The sequence below is a fragment of the Cebus imitator genome, unplaced genomic scaffold (assembly GCF_001604975.1).
Source record: "Cebus imitator isolate Cc_AM_T3 unplaced genomic scaffold, Cebus_imitator-1.0 Scaffold250, whole genome shotgun sequence".
NCBI lineage: Eukaryota > Metazoa > Chordata > Mammalia > Primates > Cebidae > Cebus > Cebus imitator.
In genome coordinates, this window is record NW_016107565.1 from 1,203,429 (window position 1) to 1,223,938 (window position 20,510).

The window sequence follows — 20,510 nt, forward strand, 5'->3', positions numbered from 1 at the left end:
GAGGTAACAAAGTTAACAAAGAGACTACAATGATATCAAGAAACATTTATTTCTAAAGCTAAAGTGTAATAAACAGAGATAGACTACACAGGCTGGAATTTGAGGTTCTGAAAATATAAAGAGGCTATGTTTTGTAAAATATAGTTCTCTAATAAAATTGAACTTAGTAACATATAATTTGAATTTATAGAAACATAATATGTATCTTAAATATGTATGTTTACATGTTCCATTTATTTGCGGAAATCCTCCATCTTGGCAAAAAAAAAAAAATTTGTTTTTGAGTATTAGTTTAATGTAGCTATTCAAAAAGTTTTTGAGTTCATGTCCATAGAGCATGCTAACATATCCCTATGAAAACATACTACAGAAATATTAGAAATCATTAGATGTAACTAAATTTACACAGTACTGTTAAATATTAACATTTAAGGAAAATTCTAAGATGAAGTTCTTGTTGTTTTTCTAGCAAACCATTCATTCAACATAAGATGAAGTTCTTATGTTACTACTCTATTTACTTGGAATCTATTTTCCCAAAAGTGTCGTAATTAAGGACATATGGAATATAAAGAAGGTAAATATTCACATTTCATTATTATGTTACAAACTAAATATACGTAATATGCAGTTTGGGAAGTTTTAAAAGCAAGAAATAGATGTGGGCTGTTCATTCCTTTTACTGACCTGAACAGTCGCAGTTTATTTTGGGGAAAAAAAAACACATTTTACAAAAGCAATTATCCATTTTTATTTTGTTTACATTGCACTGAAAATTTACATCATACTTTTACAAAGTTTCTTTTCATAAAAATATACTTCTTTACAAAAGTGTATGCATTAATATAAGAGGAGTAGCCAGTTGCAGAAGAAACATTGTTTAAACAAGATCTTAAATGTATTAACCTTAACATTAATGAATGAATCATCGTTATTGCAGTCATTTGAATAAACAAGAATAAATAACTGATGGCATAAAATTTAAAACTGCATCCTGCCAGTAGAGTACAATGTTGAGAAAATTGTATGAATTTCCAAAACAATGTATCTCAAAGTGGTTTACAAGAAATTCACTAAATGTTGTAGAGATAGATCCAAGCAGCGCTCCCAGGTGCAAGGGTTTCTCTTAGGCACTCTGTCTCATGATACAAAAAATCGAGACTGTTCACAGAGTTATCCATATTTGAAAGGGACAACAACAAAGAGTTAACACTGGGTACACTGGGTATTCAATGAAGTAAAACATGCTATAAAAGGAAGACTATGACCTATTAAATAAAAATGCTGGCATTACTATTTGATATAGTTGTAAATGAGCCACCAACAACTTAAAAATGCATATCTTAATTTGACAATGAAAGAAACCTGTTATATCTGAAACTTGGTGTTTAAGAATAAAGCTACAGAAACTTAAAAATATATAAAAATATGGCATGTCCACAACTTTAGGAAATAAATTTATACCGGTGATTTAAAATAATAATTTTTTCAGTCATTATGTTTAGGGACTGGACCAAAATATTTTTCTAATCACTGTTAAGTGAAAGTTAAATGTGTCAAAATAAATTTAAATTTGAAGACTTAACTGGAAGGAAACGTAGAAATAAATGGAGTAGGTGATTAAGACATTTTATTTGGTCTTTCAAAAATATTGGAAAGTAAAGGATGGTAAGTTTGGTGTCTCAGATAACTGCAAAATAATAATCTTTCTAGATAAATTTTGCCAGCCAATGGTCTTTGGGTGACAAAACACATTGAACCAACTATCACATTTGGGATTTTAAAAATAATAAAAATAAATAGAAAAAAACATACTGAAGCAAGGAGTTAAATACTACCCCGTAGCTCACTGAATAATACTGGTTACTCCATAATGGAAAATCGGGAGGGTAGCACAATGAACTTGCCATTTGTAGAAACGATGAAAACCAGTCTAAAAGAAGAACAGCAATATAATACTAAAGAACAAAGAAACAGAAAGATTCAAATTGGAATGGGCAACATTATTTCTTCTGAGGCATAAATTAGCTCATAAACATTTATAGTCATAACTCAATCTTAAATAAGGAAAACAATGCCTCAATTAACAAGAATAAATGTAAGACAGAGTGGTATGAAATACAGACTTACGGGTGTGATGTAGCTCAGGACAGTTAAAGAGAAGTCAGTCATCTATTGACTCTTGTAAGTATAGCTCTTATTTTCTACCCTATATCTTTTTTTTAAAACCCAGTCCCTCTAATATAGTTTATAAAGCACAGAAATACTGATAGTGGATGCTCCTCCAATATATGCAAATAAGTTTATGTTTTAGAATAATCTCCTTTTTAAAAAAAGCAAATAAACTGTGAGTAAGCACTCTCAGAGTGCAGCCAAATTTTTGTAAAACTCTCCATGGTAAACATGAAGAATTATGGTCCAGTTTATGAAAAAACACTCTTCTGTATCATTCCTCAGGAAAAGGTGACCCAGCAAGTCCTGAAAAGTGTGCTTTAATTTGTTTAGCAGTGAACTAAGTGTGCACTGTTTTGTGTGTCGATTTCCAAGCTTCTGAAGAAGGCAAAGGGTTGCCTTGTTATACCATTGTGCAAACCGTGTTCAAGTTGGGATCAAATCGTACTGCCTTCCCTTCCACTGACTTCGCGTTGGTGTCATACATGGGGTTTTCAAAAGCTGCTTGGCCATTGTTATTTTCATGAACTGAACATCCTGTATACTGTGTTTTAGGTGCAGTCCTGTTGATAAGAAAATTAATTAGCTAGGTGTTAACTTTCTTCCAGAAACGTTGGACAACAGCTCAAACATAATGTACACCGTTAGCAGATAATATAATTTAAAAAGATGGAGACATGATAAACACAGTAAGTCAACCTTGAACAATTGCTTGTTACTTTAAAAACCTGAGTGACTTTTAATTTTACATATAATATATATTTATTTACAGCAACAATATTAGCAATATAAATACATAATATGGCTATAATAAATTTTCTTACAAAATTAGAAATTACTATGACTTATCATGTATAATGTAAATAATGATAGTGATAGATTTAAATCTCATCACTATTTATTTGTCCATCAAATATTTGCTGAACATCTATTATGTGCCAGTCATTATTCTAGACACTGGGTATATAATTTAAAAAAAAAATAGTCTTTACTTTCAGGGAGTTTGCATTGTAGTGATAAAAAAACAAGAATAAATTAAAAACAAATAAAACCAAAAATAGTAACTAATGAGTATTGTTATGATGAAAAGGAAAATGGTTAATATGAAAAGTAACTGGAAGCCACTTTCGGAGAGGTAATAGGGAAAAACATCTTTTAGGAGGTAAAATTTAATCTGAAACTTAAATTATAAGTTGGTTCTGCACTAGGAATGAAGGAGATTCCCTGAAAAGTACACAACTAATGCTGAGGCCTAATTTGGAAAGGTACTTGGAGTATCCCAAAACATGAACACTCAATTTTGTTTTTAAAATGGTACACATTAAAGCATGCAAGTTCAAAAACTCGAATAAATGGCTACACTCATACAAAAGTCCTGAAAATAGTTTCTAAAGGATTACTGACAATTAGGTAGCAAGATGCATGAATTCTAGGTTGGGTGGTAGAGGCTGCTGGTCTTGAAATTCTGATTCATTTCTTTATTTCACCTTTGACTAATGCTAATCTAGTTTATCTTTCCCACATACCATGTATAACTTGCTCACATTTTTCTGGAAGAAAGGCAGACTTGCTGCTATCTATTTCTGGGGCCTAATTCCTTAAAAGGATATATCTTAAAATAAATTTGTTTCTCAACTCTTGTTTACAATGAACAATCAAATTTCAACTATTAATTTTATTGTAATTTATAATTGCCATTGTATTACTATCTCTAATGCATTTTCTGAGTTTGTGTATATTTCAAAAATTTATGCAATTCCTATAATAACAACTTTAAAAAAAAACTACCTCAAGTTTATTGGAAGAAAACTAATAACTTGCTCTCACTAGATGTGTCTTATTATAAGTCTACTGGATCATATTTTTTTCAAACTAGACATAAAATAAAAAACAGAAACAACATCATTGCATTCTAATTAGGTAATAATCATGAAAATACAAAATAATTGCCCCTTCTCAATATTCAACAACAGCTTGAAGGAAAATACTATCGAGATTTAAAAATTCACACCATAAATAAAATTTAACTGAAATTGAATCAAAACCCTAAATACAAGAACTAAATCAATAAAACTCTTAGGAAAAACACATGGTCTTGAATTTGGCAATGGTTTCTTGGATTTGACATCAAAAGTACAAGAAAAAAAAAACATTAAACTTCATCAAGTGGAAAATTTTTGTGCATCAAAGAACAGTGTGAAGACAGGGAAAATGCAACCTACAGAAAGGGAGAAAATATTGGCAAAACATATATCCGATAAGGGCTTAGGGTCTAGAATATATAGAAAACTCTTACAACTCAATAAGACAAACAACCCAATTTAGAAATTAACAAAATACTTGATTAGGCATTTCCACAAAGACAAATGGCTAGCAAGGGCTCAAAATCACTTACAATTATGAAAATGGAAATCAAAACTACAATGAGGTACAGCTTCATATACACTAGGATGGCTACAATAAAATAAAATAAAAAAAAAGACAAATAACAACACCAAAAGCCCAGAAAATAACAAGTGTTGGTTAGGACATGGAATAAACAGAGCCTTTGTCAATTGCTGATAGGAATGTAAAATGGTGCAGCTGCTGTGCGAAACAGCTTGATGTTTTAACTCAGTAAGTTAAACATAGAATTGTCATATAATTCAGTAATTTCATTCCTGTGTATATACCAAAAAGAACGAAAATTAGTGATCAAACAAAACCTTATACACAAATGTGTACAGCAGTACTATTCACAGTAGTCAAAAGTTAGAAACAACTCAAATGTCCAGCAACTGGTGAGTGGACACATTCATCCATACAATGGAATATTATTTAGCCATATAAGAGAATGAAGTACTGATGTATGCTATATATGGATAAAATTTGAAAACATTTTGCTAAGTTTAATAAGCCTGATACAAAATATCCCATATTGTATGATTTCATTTATGTAAAATACATGCAGAACAAGCAAACCAATAGAGGCAGATTTGTAGTTATCTGCGGCTGGATGAGGGGAGTGAGGAGTGACAATTTAATGAGTACAATTTCCCTTTGGCATTTTTGAGGGTTATAAAATATTTTTGAAATATACAGTAGTGATGGTTCTATGGCACTATGAATGCACTAAATGCCACGTAACCGAATGCTTTTAAATGGTTAAAATGATAAGATTAGGTTACATCTATTTTACCAAAATTTTTTAAGAAGTTGATGTCTTATAAATAAATTTAGTGATTAATATTCTTTATCTATTAATAAAATCTGATATTGGCCAGATCTAAATAGCTGCTAATTCACACTCAATACACATTTGTATAATATTAAGTAAATCATTCTGAGATGTTGCAGACTGACCCCAAATGAAATTTTGGAGTAAAGGCATTTAGGTTACAGTCATTTAATTATCTGGCTACTCACATATTTTATCTTGATAAGGAATTATCCCAAATAGTGGGACGTAGAAAGCACTAACCAGGATTTGTAATGGACTGAGAGAACAGGGTCGACTAATAATATTTATAGCTGTATTTTAGATCTATCACAAATATATTAATTGCAATTCATCAAAAGCAACAGAAGTTGAATGAGAAGATTAGGCAATTTTGCTATCTGTCTGTCTGGGTAAAATCAGTGTTTTCATGTGAACTAAGAGATTTGGACCCAAGCTTCTTCCTAGTTTTCTAAATATATCTGGCAGCAGATATTACCTCTCAAATTTAAACTTTAACCTAAATTTTCTGTCTCTAAAGTCTCATTATACATAACGTAGAAATAACTTTTACAATTAGTTGCACACCAGGAAATTGACAGGCAAAAGAAAGGTTAAATTGAATTGTTGTGCAATTTAATAGAGGACTTTTGTTATATTGTATGTAGTGTTGCAGGGGTGGGCAGGGTAAATAAGTTTTTCGGTGACTATGGCAATAGTTAGCACACAGAGAGTTCAACAACCCAGAAAAAAAATTGAAATTAGGATTTGAATTACAGCAGTAGAAATAACATGAAAAATAGATTCGGGAAACATTTCGTAGTTAAAATATCAATCAGCTTACCTTTGTTTATAAAGATAAAATCCAAATCCTGCAAATATAAGTGCAAAAAAAGGCACAAGAATAGCAATGGCCACAGAACTACTATTTGTACCATGAGGTTGGTTCGAAGAATTTGAACCTTCTGACATATTCAGTCCTACAAAATAAAAAATAAATTATAAATACAATGTCAACTATTTTATCATAATTAATTTTTACTTTCATGAATCAATTAATTTCTTCCACTCCCAAGATATGTACCTGGAAATGGACATAGTAAACAAACATAATTCATGAAACTTGTCAACTCATTTTCACATATGTTTGCACAATGCCTCTTATGTAGAAATATTTTTCCAGGAAAGGGTACAGACTAAAAAATAACCAGAGTCCCTAAACTAAGGAGTTTATACAATAGTGGGAAGATGTACAGACACTAATAAGTGTACATATCAAGCATGGATTAATGGTCAATGTGCTTTAGAAAAGAAAAGAGTAATTCTGGAGGATATACAACATAGGCTTGGCTTGAAGAATCTTCATAAGCCTAGAAATGAGAAGGTGAGTAGTTTAGTTAGGGGATGTGACAGCATTGACATGTGATAGAAGTGGGAGGTTAAAACAATAAACTATGGCTAGACTCTAAAGAAGAAAACCATTCTGATGAACTCAGTTTTTGTTTGCTTTTTTGTTTGTTTGTTTGTTTGTTTTGAGCCAGCATTTTACTTTGTCACCCTGACTGCAGCCTCAACCTCCCTGGCTCAAGCAATCCTCCTGCCTCAGCCTCCCTAATAGCTGGGACTACAGGCACATGCAAACAGACCCAGCTAACTTTTGTATTTTTTCTGGAGATGGTGTTTCACCATGTTGCCCATGCTGGTCTTGAACTCCTGAACCCAAGTGATTCTACTGCCTTGGGTTCCCAAAATGCTGGTATTACAAGTATGAGCAATGGCGCCCAGCAGAGTTACTATCAACCTCAGGAACAACTGAAGGTGTTTAGAAATAAACGACCCAGTGATACGACATGAGATTTAGAACATGAGTGTAGTAGGATGGACTTCAGGGAATACAGGCTGGAACCAGGTGTAGTTAAAAGATTGTAGTGACAACTGAGATTTTAAAAGGGAATTAAAATTTAAACTAGAGCACTAGGAAATGCATGAGACAATAGACTTGAAGAGGATTTCATAATGAAAATTAACAGAACTTATTTATGAGGATGTAAGAGGCAAGAAGATATAGGATTACAAATATTCTGCTTGAAGCTCAGTAAATGCTGATGGCATTTGCAGAGTTAGGAAATGAGAAAAGCCATGTTTGTCAACACACTGGCACGGGAATGAGGGAAAAGGAATCAGCTATCAATTCTTAAGAGGAAATAGTTCCTTTTTTATGGTTCTGCTTCAGATGTAGTGTTTGAGACACTTTGGAGAATATTACATGAAAATATTCAGCACTAAATTACACAACTGTGTAAATGTACCAGGTTTAATGAGTGTTTTATACTGTTTTTAAGACAAACATAGGCAGGATGGGATGTAAATGGCATCTATTTTTCATCCGGAGAAAGCTCATTTCTCGTTTTGATAAACAGTTACATTCAACCAAACCTCATCTTTGTCCAGGTTAAAGAAAATTAGTATCTTGTTTTTTACTTTATTTTTCCTGTGACTTAGTAAAGCTATGCAAAAGTTCAAATTTTTTTTAAAAAGTTCATTTTTGGTTGCACTCGGTGGCTCAGGCCTGTAATCCCAGCACTTTGGGAGGCCAAGGCAGGCAGATTACCTGAGGTCAGGAGTTTGAGATCTACCTGGCCAACATGGTAAAAACCCCATCTCTACTAAATATACAAAAAATAGCTGGGTATAGTGGTGGGAACCTGTAATCCCAGCTACTCAGGAGACTCAGGCATGGGAATTGCTTGAACCTGGGAGGCAGAGGTTGCAGTGAGCCAAGACTGTGCCATTACACAGCAGCCTGGGTGACAAGAATAAGACTCCATCTCAAAAAAAAAAAAATCATTTTTTAAAAAGATAAATGTCAAATAATGATTTTTAGAGAGTAAATTTGTTCATTGTATATCCCTGTCACAAGGTAATAATAGGAGACAGTAGAACTTAGGAGAATTATACATCAAAAGCTATGTGTATAAACACATTTTTGCAAGGCCACTAAAGGTTTACACACACATAGAAGAGTTGGAAATAAAAATGACAAAATTCTTTGCCTCCCACTGCAGAAAGTTTACATATTTGAAGAGCACCAAATCTCCAAAACGGGCTCATTCCTCAAAATCATTTTTCCTTTCCAGACTCTAGGAGTTTCTCAAAGTGTCACTACATTTTCAGAGGAGTGAAAACTGTGACAGCATTCAAACCAAAGAAAAGTATTACAGTTCTCATGAGATACGACAAAAAAAAAAATTACAATTTAATATTTTCTTTTTTATCTATATCACGTTTTATCCTTTTTACATGCTTAACAGAAAGCCAGTCTATCATGTTTATTAGAAATAACATGAAAATCTAAACACTGTACAGAGTTGGTAAAGATTCAATATTTTGAAGAATGTGATTGTTTAAAAGGGCTATCAAAGGTATCAGTGTATAGTCCTGGCAGTGAAGAATTTACAGTGTAGTAAGTGTGCCTAATGTACAGAATCCACAGTCTTCTTTTATTATGGCTGGCATAATAACAGAAGTTCATGAAAATCAAAATGAATACATTACCCAGTCTTTGTAGGCCAAACTGCCCATAATCTTTGCCTTGAATAAATCCTTGAAATACATAAGTAGCTCCATCAGGCTCAGCAGAAACCTAAAAATATGTAAAGGACCAAATATATCTGAATACTGACCATAGCTTTATTTTCCAAACCTTAATAAATATCCAATTTTATTCTGAAATGAATATTATCTCAACTTCCTTTCTTTTATATTTTCTTCACATGCAAAACATAGCACATTGTGCACATTTTCCATCATTAAAAGCAAAAGTAAATTTTCTAATTTGAAATAATTATGATATAACAAAAAGACATTGGTTATTACTATATGATATAGAGATATAGATTTATTATAGGTTAAGACATCTGCTGTCCAAAAAAAACAATGACATGATGAAATACAGTGATCAATTAAAAAATTAAAACATAAAAATACTGTGCTTTGTAAATTCTATTACTGTTCCACATCCTCCCTCTCCCAATCTTCATGGGAAGTGTATACTCCCTATCTCATTGAGTTGGGCTTGGTCCTGTGACTTGCTTGGGCCTATGGAATGTGGGGGGTGGGACTGACAATAGCTCAGTTGCAAGACTAGGCCTTAAGAGCCATATTTCCCATCATACCAAGTGGAAGAAGCCAGTCACAAAAGGCACATATTATATGATTCCATTCATATCAAAGTCAGAACAGGGAAATCTACACAGTCAGAAAATAGATTGGTTACTTAGAGCTGATTTGAGAATGTAAGGTGGGGGTTGGTAGCTAAAAGCTGTGGAGTTTCTTTATAACATGAAGAAAATATTCTAGTCCTGGCAAGGTGGCTCACACCTATAATCCCAGCACTTTGGGAAGCCAAGGCAGGTGAATCACTTGAAGTGAGGAGTTCAAGACCAGCCTGGCCAACATGGTGAAACCCTGTCTCTACTAAAAATACAAAAATTAGCCAGGCATGGTGGTGTGAGCCTGTAATCCCAGCTACTCGGGAGGCTGAGGCAGGAAAATCACTTGAACCTGGGAGTGAGGTTATGGTGAGCCGAGATCACATCATTGCACTCCAGACTGGGCAACAGAGTGAGTGATACTCTGCTCAAAAAAAAAAAAAAAAAAAATTTAAAATTAGCTATGATAAGTGTTACATATATGTGTGCATATACTAAAAACCACTGAATTGGACATTTTTAATGGGTGAATTGTAGGATATGTGACTTATATCTACATTGAGCTTCAAGACAAAGGCGTATGTCAAAGTATCTGAGCTTATTTCAGAATCACAGCTTATTTCAGAACCACTTGCCCCCTGAGAATTTTGGAATTTTGACAAGAGAAGTACATGCTCTAGGTGGCAAGTGCGCTTTCAGAGTCAGCCCCAAAATGATATGATAAGATATGAAGAAGATCTGTATTGAATACCACAGCCTCAAGTAGTGCCTCCACAGCTAGCCCATTACAAGTGAAAAATAACTAAATACTTACTATTGTTTGACCCTGAGACTTCATGGCTGTGTCTAAGGTTGCAAATGCTACTACATGCACATTGCATTTGTACAAAATATTATATTTAAAAATACTTTATACACATAATGTAATTTGGTCTCATAAGTAAAATAGGAAATGTTACATTTCAGCAATTTCTACAACTAAGTATTAAAGTGATATATCCTGAAGTTTGTGTTAATCAATGGCAATTACCTAAGTCATGTACATTATTATAAAAGTTGTTAAACACTTGAATCCTCACTCTAAAAGGCAAAGCATACCAAACCACCCCTGCAAGCCTGACATTTCACAAGTGGTTTATTGCTTATTATCAGACATCATATTTGGGTATGGTCACTCTAAAAATAAAGTACTTCTAAGGAGAAGCGCAAACTCTAATATTTTAATGAATCATTTCACTTTATTTCCTACAAAAATAATACAATTAAACAATCTGAATGCATTGAAGATTTGAGTCAGTTCCCAACTCCATGAATATATAATGGATAAATAGGATGAACATTTTTTTTTCCCTCAGGAACTAAAATTTATTGAAGCCTATGACATAGTAGGCTTATTGAACTTCTTGGAGGCTTACTGAAACTTATCGAAGGCTACTGAGTAGTGGCCTATGACCTACTACAGTATCTTCTTTCCCATTAAGGCAGTCAGATCTCTCATGCTGACTCTTCAGCAAAGACTCCAGGCCCTTGTGGTTTCCACTGTCAGTGTTAAAACTCCACTCACATAAATCACTTAATAGGAGGAGCGACTCCATAGTGAAGCTACAGTAACTATCTCCCTACAGGAAGCAGCTCACCTAAGTTCCTTTTCATGGACTTTATAGAGAAAATAGTCTAAATTCATGCTTCAACATAATGGGAATATTTAATTTTCTGATGCACTTTGTAAATATGTTGTATATGTCTGAAGTAGCAGTGGTTCCAGACAAAGACTAATTATATTTTATCCAGATTTATTTATTGTAGCTGACTGTAGATGGAATACATTTGATGAAACCAGTGAAAAACTACATGCAGATCTGCACACACATACATATACACACACCCACACCCACCCACACCCACACATACACAGACCCACAGCCACCCATCTACCTGCACACACACTACAAAACTAAGCAAAGCACATCAGAATCCAGTATTCCTAGGTTTGTACTTTAGAATACTATTTATATTTACTAATATATACATGTGTATATGTATTCATAATTAGCTAAATTTAGAAACCTCCTTTTCTGAACAAGTCACAAATTTATCATTAAAATCAGCAATAGGCATTAAAATAACTATACTTACAAAGCCATCCATTGCCCAATTTTCTTCCTTCATTTTCTTCACAGAAGCATGAGCTGGTACTTTAATAAGATATATGTGCAACATTAGGCGAGCTTCCTGGCTTTTATATACCCCTGTAAAATGCAAGGACACTTTGGTCTACTTAACTTTGGAAATAGTTATACTTCATTTTATTATTCATAGCTCCATAAATAGATTATGTAAGCTATGTAACAGACAAATAAAACAAAGGCAAGTCAAAGATGGCTTAACCCATAATGCTGTCTGCAAATCCTGTAATATACATCGATTTCTCCATCTTCTGAAATCCTCAACTTATTTCTTAATTGTGGGGTTTAAATTATCTGCGCTATCACAGTTAAGCACTCGTGTTCTTAATAACATTATTCCATGATATCGAAAACAAAATGATTTCTCCTCCCAATCAGATTCTAAAATTTTCAAGCATACAAATAAAATGTTAAAATTCCTGGTATTTTCCTTAATAATGAATTAGCATGCCAACTCTGTGAAAAAGAGTATTATAGATGCTGCTTGAGCCACAAAGATGAATATATATTGTTCCTAGTTTTAATAATTTCTAACCAAGTAGGAAGTATAAGTAAGGCACACAGCTCACTAAAACACAAGAGAGAATATGATAAATTAAAAACCAGAGAGAGAGCACTTCACACTTGAATGATGAGGGAATAATTATAAAGGAAAAGCACTGGAGGCCAAGTATGGTTGCTCATGCCTGTAATCCCAGCACTTTGGGAAGCCAAGGCAGATAGATATCTTGAGTCCAAAAGTATAAGCTTAGGAGTTTCAGACCAGCCTAAGCAACATGGTAAAATGCCATCTTTACAAAAAATATTTTTGAAAATTAGCCAGCCATGATGACACACTCCTGTTGTCCCAGCTGCTCAGGAGGCTGAGGTGGGAGGATGGCTGGAGCCCGGGAGGTGGAGGTTACAGTGAGTCAAGATGGCATCACTGCACTCCAGAGTGGGTGACAGAGCAAGGCCCTATCTCAAAAAAACAAAACGCATTTGAACCGGTTCTTAAAAATAAAGTGGGATTTTAGTTTGAGAAGGTAAATACAAGTAATTGACATAAGGAAGAGAAGAAAAATATATACAATGATTTTTAAACAGTAAGTGTTCTAAGGGTAGCAATAGGATGGAATGTAAGCATATTTAGGGAAATAGTATAAAATAGGATCTAAGAAAAAAATTTGTGATTAACCATTGTTTAAAATTGACTCCATTCATTCATTCTAACTTAAGTGTTCACCATAATACACACGAAATGCAAAAATAATGAGACATAGATCTTGGCCTAAAATCAACAGGAAAAAGACATAAAAATAATCGATGATAATATTGCTTAAAAATTGCTACAACTGTTTTATATGGAGACAGTAAGTGAAAGCAAATTAATCTAATCTAATTATTTGTCTTTCCATATATATAGAAAACTCATGAGTTTATCCAGATTAGAATAAGTATACATTTATTTTGGGGTAACTCTTTATAGAATATAAAGAAAACCTGTGTTAATACATCAAAGTTAAATAAAGTATAGTCATAATTTAAGTGAATTGGTCTTATTCATTTAAAGCTTCTTTCAATTAATATCATGTCATTATATGTATTTTTTAAATTATACTGCATAGCAAATTCTAATATTTTTACTTTGTGTTTAATGGTGGATCATTCAATAATAAGAATGACAGTATTTCTTCTAAAATTTACAAAATCAATTAATATAATTTATTTTCCACTTTTTACAGCATAAATTATTTCAATATTAATATGTTTATGGGATATATCTATATATCTATATAAATAAGAATTTTACAGTATATATTGCATATTTGCAATATCACTTATCATAGGGACTCATTTTAAAAAATGAGAGCAATTATAATTCAAATGCATTAATTTGAAAATAATTATTGAGGCCTATTTTGTTTCAGATGTTCTGCTAGCCTCTAGGCATACAACATTAAATTGGAAGGCAAAGAGCTGTCTTAGAATTTATATTGTAGAATACTGATACATAATAAATAATAAACACAAAAAACATAATTTCAAATATTGAAAAGAAAAAAAAACAGGGTAAGGCTACCTAAAACTAATAATATTCCTGACTGCATTTGTAATACAAATATTCCTTTAGGTCAGGTCAGGTCATGGGAGCATTGCTTGAGGTGACTTTTGAGAGAATATCTGACTGTTAGGAAGACTGGTGCAATCTAACATAATGAGAGATGTGTACTGGACAGAGGAAACAAAAGAGATTGGACAGGTTTTGGTTCCCTTATGGATGTTTAAATAAGTGTAGCTCTATCTTTATCTGCCTTAAATATTGGGTGTCCATCTAAATATCATCATTTGAAGAAATGATTTTGTGGCCATAGCCAACTGAGAAATCAATGATTTGGTATTTTTGTTTTTATGAGTATAAAGAAAGTTTTTATTGTATTCACACCTAAATTAAAAATTATGAAACTAGACCCCTTCCTTACACTAAAATTAATTCCAGATGGATTAAAGATTTAAACATAAGACCTAACACCATAAAAACCCTACAAGAAAACCTAGGCAAAACCCTTCAGGACATAGGCAAAGACTTCATGACTAAAGTATCAAAAGCAACGGCAACAAAAGCCAAAATAGACAAACAGGATTTAATTAAACTTAAGAGTTTCTGCACAGCAAAAGAAACAATCATCAGAGTGAACCAGCAACCCACAGAATGGGAAAAATATTTTGCAATCTACCTGTTGGACAAAGGGCTAATATTCATAATCTACAAAGAACTAAAGCAGATTTACAAGAAAAAAACAAACCCATTCAAAAGTGGGTGAACAATATGAACAGACACTTTTCAAAAGAAGACATTTATGAGGCCAACAAACATATGAAAAAATACTCATCATCACTGGTCATTAGACAAATGCAAATCAAAACCACATTGAGATGCCATCTCACAACAGTTAGAATGGTGATCATTAAAAAAATCTGGAGACAACAGATGCTGGAGAGGATGTGGAGAAATAGGAACATTTTTACACTGTTGATGGGAGTGTAAATTAGTTCAACCATTGCGGAAGGCAGTGTGATGATTCCTCAAGGATCTAGAAATAGAAACTCCATTTGACCCAGCAATCCCATTGGTGGGTATATACCCAAAGGATTAGAAATCGTTCTAGTATAAATACACATGCACACGTATGTTCATTGTGGCACTGTTTACAATAGCAAAGACCTGGAACCAACCCAAATGCCCATCAATGATAGACTGGATAAAGAAAATTTGACACATATACACCATGAAATACTATGTAGCCATAGAAAAGGACGAGTTTATGCCCTTGTAGGGACATGGATCAATCTGGACACCATCATTCTCAGCAAACTGACACAAGAACAGAAAACCAAACACTGCATGTTCTCACTCATAGGTGGTGCCGAACACTGAGAACACACGGGCACAGAGAGGGGAACGTCACACAATGGGGTCTGTTGGGGAGTTGGGGGCTAGGGGAGGGACAGTAAGGGGGTTGGGGAGGGATAACATGAGGAGAAATGCCTGATGTAGGTGATGAGGGGATGGAGACAGCAAACTACCACGGCATGTGTGCACCTACGCAACAGTCTTGAAACATCTGCACATGTACCCCAGAACTTAAAGTACAATAAGAAAATTATGACCTAATATATGACATCTAATTCTAGCTATGAAAAAATTATTGAAGGAACTTATTTTAAAACTAGTTTTATATTTCTGTAGTCACATTCATTGATAAATCCAAAAACAGAAAACCTTGATTCTGAGTGAATATGAATGTCATCAGAAGCAAATGTATCAAAATAAACATTTCATTGTATAAATGCATTACTAAAAATGATAAAATCATAATAGAAATAAAAGCATGAAGGTATTATATTTCATTGCTGTTTTTACTATGATACCTGAAAGTAGCAGCTCCATGTTGCTATTGCTCAATGTTGCATTAACTCTCCCAGTGGAAGCATTGAAACTAGTAACTGTCAAGGTCATGGGTTGTTTCCTTCCTTTGAAATTGTAAGAGCCTTTCCATATATAATTTTGGGCAAATACATCATCAGGAACTGTGAATAGATCAAATACACTACACATTAATTTTACAATGTCCTATAAATATAAGCATTAAATAGAGTATTAGTTTTTGAATAATGATGTATTGCTAAATACACAGTAATGTTGAATGTGTGTTACAAAATTAATTCTTCATGTAAAAGTGTTTCCGTTTCTTAGAATAAATCAACATTGCAATAATAGAGATTTGTTCATAGGTTATCAATAAGAGAGAAATAGACAACACCAGTTAAAGACATGAGGTTTATTTTTAGATCCCAGGTAAATATAAACTTCATGTATATTTGGTCTTTTATACAATATAATTCTTTCAGAAAGAAAATATAATGATTTCACAGCATCACGGCAGTAAAAGTATACACAAGTCCCAAGGGGCCTGCTTTTTTCTAACAGTAGAAATAGATTTTTAAGAGGAAGACCAAAGAGATAAACCCTGCTTTTGCAGAGTGGTCCTGCAAAATTATCCTGAGAGAGTGCTTCTATGTTCCCCCTTACAGTATACTGAGTTTAGTTCTTCTAGTAACAGATGCTACTGAAGAAGAACAGTACTCCACCATATTGACAGCTTTGAGATATGCAGGTATTTTTAGAAATTGTCACTAGAATTGCTGGACTCTCAAGGGTGAGAGATGAATTGTGGTAGAATCAAAGAATATTCTAAAGCTTATAAAATTTTCACCTAAAGAAGAAACACCGTTTTAGATACTAGCCAAAAAGACTTATTGTATTTATATAAATTATTTATGCAATTTAGAGTTATATAAATTAGTTATGTCAAAGTCTACACAGCTCTTCGGAAGCGGCTGAGAGAAGCTGCCATTAATCCTATACCTCACAGCATAACACATCCCTAGATAGCTATTCAAGAGACTCAAGACTCTTTGGGTGAATGAGTATATTAAGTAGATTTAGGAAAAAGTCCTTTTTTATTTTTCTATCAATTTATTGATGATTTTTCATCTGACATTTGCACGTATCACACTTCTTACCAGTCAGATCACAGGGATTGCAGTTACAAGCTATGTATTCCCTGAATTCTATTAAACCAAGAAAGCAAAACTGCTGTGGAGGATCAGGATAAAACACCCTAAGAGTTGAGTTTTTACTGAATATTCCAGTAATAACTAAAATTTTTATTTCCATGATAATTTATAAGCAATATAGCTCCTTTGTTACATGTTCCTTACTTTGATACCGTTGCCAACTTCAATTCCTATCACTTTGGAGTAATATAATCACTGTGTCTCATTCATGATTTTAAATAAAGTATTGCTTAATATTTTCTCATTTAACATGCTATTTGCCATAGAATTTTTATAAATAATTTTTCTCAGGTTTAGAATTTGTTAAGAATTTTAAAAAATTATAAATAGGTGTTGAATTTTATCAAATAATTTATTTGCACTATTGCAATTATCATGATTTTTTGCACTTTAATTTCTTAATGTGATAACATTACTTTTAAGGATTATTTAACACTAAAATATATGTGTGTAGCTATAATGAATCCAAATTGGTTCTGATGGGTGTTAAAGCAAACTAAATATGGCCTGAGAAGGATTCTGTATGTCTATATTTGAGTCCTTGTGGGTGAACTGCAACCTAAAATAGGTAGAAAAGATTGAAAACCTAATTTAGGAACATGCACCTTTACAATAGCTGAGTCTTGGCCAATTCCAGCAACTGTACGCCTACTATTCATACACTGCTGAGTGTACAAACTATGTTCAAATAAGGCAAACACCAAACTATAACCAATCCAGTTGTTTTTGTCCCTCACTTCTGATTTCTGTATGTCACTTTGCTTTTTCTGTCTATAAATTTGTTCTAACCACAAGACATCCCTGGAGTCTCTCTGAATCTGCTGTGATTCCTAGGGCTGCTTGATTCACAAATTTTTCATTGCTCAATTAAACTCCTTTAAATTTACTTTAGCTGAAGTTTTCGTTTTATCATGCATTATCTTTACTGCAATGTTGGATTTGATTTGCTAGGATTTTGAGATTTTCTCATCTATAATCCTGAGTCAAATGGGCCCGAATTTTTTCCCCTTTATAGTATGTTTATCCAAGTTATTGAAGCTATATTGAGCCTAGAGAATGAATTTTATTGTTCAGAGAGTTTTTATAAAACTTGAAAGATCCATTCTGTTTCTTTAAAATGTAGTGAAATTTATTAGTAGAGCCACATAGACCTCATTTTCTTTTTCGTGGAAATAATTTTAACCAGTACATTATTGTTATAAAATTATTCACATGTTCTTTTATTAGTTAGTTCTAGTAAGACATACTTTTCTAGTAATTTATCTGCTTTGTGAAAATGTTTTTAAATGTTGATAGTTATTGATAGTTTCCCTTAATATAATTTAAATTTCATTAATCTACTCTCTATGTAGTTATGTTCACATTTTCTTTGTTGTATTATTTGTACCAGAAATTTTTCTACTTCATTTTTGAAAATAACTACATTTGGTTCTGTTGAGATTCTTCTACTGTATTAGGGGGTTGCTTGTTTTTATTTTACATTGATTTCTGCCCTGTTATTCCATTACAGTTTTAATATTCTCTTAATCGGGACACAACCAATTAATTCTGAGGCTTTTTTCTTCAATAATGTAAGGATTTAATGATACAAATTCCCCTCTTAAGTTTCATTTTGTTATAGCCCTCAAGCTCTGATATTTAAATTTTTCAAAAATAAGTAAATTCTAATATACTTTCTGTGTTAATATCTTATTTAATTCATGATTTATTAGTACTAATTTTTCTCTAAATTTCCAAACATACAATAATTTGTTTTTAATTACATATCATGTTTTTGACCTTTAATTGCATCTTTGTCAGATATGAGCTATGAAGACTAATTTTGTTATAAAATTTGTTTATTATTCAATATATGAACAGTTTTTTACAGATGTGATGTGCTGTAGCTATTATTCAGAGCATCCATCTGGTCCCAGATCAAGCATTGCCCTAGGAAAATTTTGGGCACTGATGGACAAGTATGGTTTTCTGACTTCATTGTAAACCCTACCTTACTTTTATGCATTCTTTGATTGCCTTAATGGCATTCGGCATATTTTCAACGAGTGCTGAATGGATCAGTGTAAGTCGCAGAGCTTGGTGGTCTCTCCGCTTTTATAGCATGTACATTGAGCACTTCTAAACCCAACTAAAATTAGATCCTAATGTAGTTCTTCGCTAAATACAGCTGAGAGTAATCTGTTTCCAAGGTGAAGATCAGATATTAAGCTCTTATTTTCTTTGCAGCTTTTTAATATTATCACAGAAATAAAATACTAATACTAAATAAGCATTATGTGGTTTGTTTCTGTGTCCCCACCCAAATCTCATCTTGAATTGTACTCCTATAATTCTCACATGTTGTGGGAGAGACCTGGTGAGAGACAATTGAATCATGGGGGCAGTTTCCTCCATGTTATTCTCATGGTAGTGGATAAGTCTTGTAAGACCTGATGGTTTTATCACGGGCTTCCACTTTTGCATCTTCCTCATTCTCTCTTTGCCTGCTGCCATCCACGTAAGACAGGACTTGCTCCTCCTTGCCTTCTGCCATGATTGTGAGGCTTCCCCTGCCAAGTGAAACTGTAAGTCCAATTTCTTTGTATATATACTATGTATATCCTCTTTCTTTGTATATTGCCCAGTCTCAGGTATGTCTTTATCAGCAGCATGAAAGCAGACTAATACAGTAAATTGGTACCAGTAGAGTGGGGTGCTACTGAAAAGATACTCAAAAATGTGGAAGGTACTTTGGACTGGGGAACAGTTTGGAGGGCTCAGAAGAAGACAGGAAAATATGGAAAACTTTTGAGCTCCCTAGAGACTTGTTGAATGGCTTTGACCAAAATGCTTATAGCAATATGGACAATAAAGTCCAGGCTGAGGTGGTCTTAGATGGAAATGAGGAACTTATTGGGAACTGGAGTAAAGGGACTCTTGCTATGTTTTAGCAATGAGGCTTGTGGCTTTTTGCCCCTGCCCTAGAGATCTGTGGAACTTTGAACTTGAGAGATATGATTTAGGGTATCTGGTGGAAGAAATTTTTAAGCAGCAAAGCATTCAAGAGGTTACTTGTGTGCTGTTAAAGCATTCAGTTTTATAAGGGAAGCAGAGCATCTGAGTTCAGAAAATTTGCAGGCTGAGAATGTGATAGAAAAGAAAAACCCATTTTCTGGGGAGAAATTCAAGCCAGCTGCAGAAATTTGCTTAAGCAATGAGGAGCCAAATGTTAATCTCTTTCCCTTTGTCTTGACAAAGGGAAAAATGTCTCCAGTGCTTGTCAGAGGTCTTCATAGCCCCTCCCATCACAGGCCCAGAGGCCGAGGAGAAAATGATTTCCTGGGTCAGGCCCAGAGTCCCTGTGTAGTGTGCAGCATAGGGACTTGTGTCGTGCATCCCAGCCACTCTAGCTGTGTCTGAAAAGGGCCAAAATAGAGCTTGGGCCATGGCTTCAGAGGTTCAAGCCCCAAGCCTTGGCAGCTTCCATGTGATGTTGTACGGGTAAACAGAAGCCATGAATTGAGGTTTGGGAACCTCCGCCTATATTTTAGAAGAAATATGGAAATGCCTTGATGCCCAGGCAGAAGTTTGCTGTAGGGGCGGGGCTCTCATGGAGAACTATTGATAGGGCAGTGCAAAAGGGAA

The 20,510-nt window shown here is 33.6% G+C and overlaps 1 protein-coding gene across 6 annotated transcripts in view; it reads right to left on the reverse strand.

Annotated features, from left to right (window-relative positions):
• Positions 1–726: 726 nt before the first annotated feature.
• CSMD3 (CUB and Sushi multiple domains 3) overlaps positions 727–20,510 on the reverse strand; it is a 1,251,170-nt gene continuing 1,231,386 nt past the window's right edge. For 3 of the 6 annotated variants that reach the window (XM_037727953.1, XM_017498751.2, XM_017498750.2), the window contains 5 exons: positions 15,678–15,836; positions 11,716–11,828; positions 8,924–9,011; positions 6,213–6,348; positions 2,576–2,735 (listed from right to left, as the gene is read on the reverse strand). In XM_037727953.1, coding sequence (XP_037583881.1) covers positions 2,576–2,735; positions 6,213–6,348; positions 8,924–9,011; positions 11,716–11,828; positions 15,678–15,836 — 656 coding nt within the window. Of the gene's footprint in view, positions 2,736–6,212; positions 6,349–8,923; positions 9,012–11,715; positions 11,829–15,677; positions 15,837–20,510 lie in introns of all 6 variants that reach the window. The other 3 variants (XM_017498749.2, XM_037727955.1, XM_017498748.2) reach the window with 2 other exon arrangements.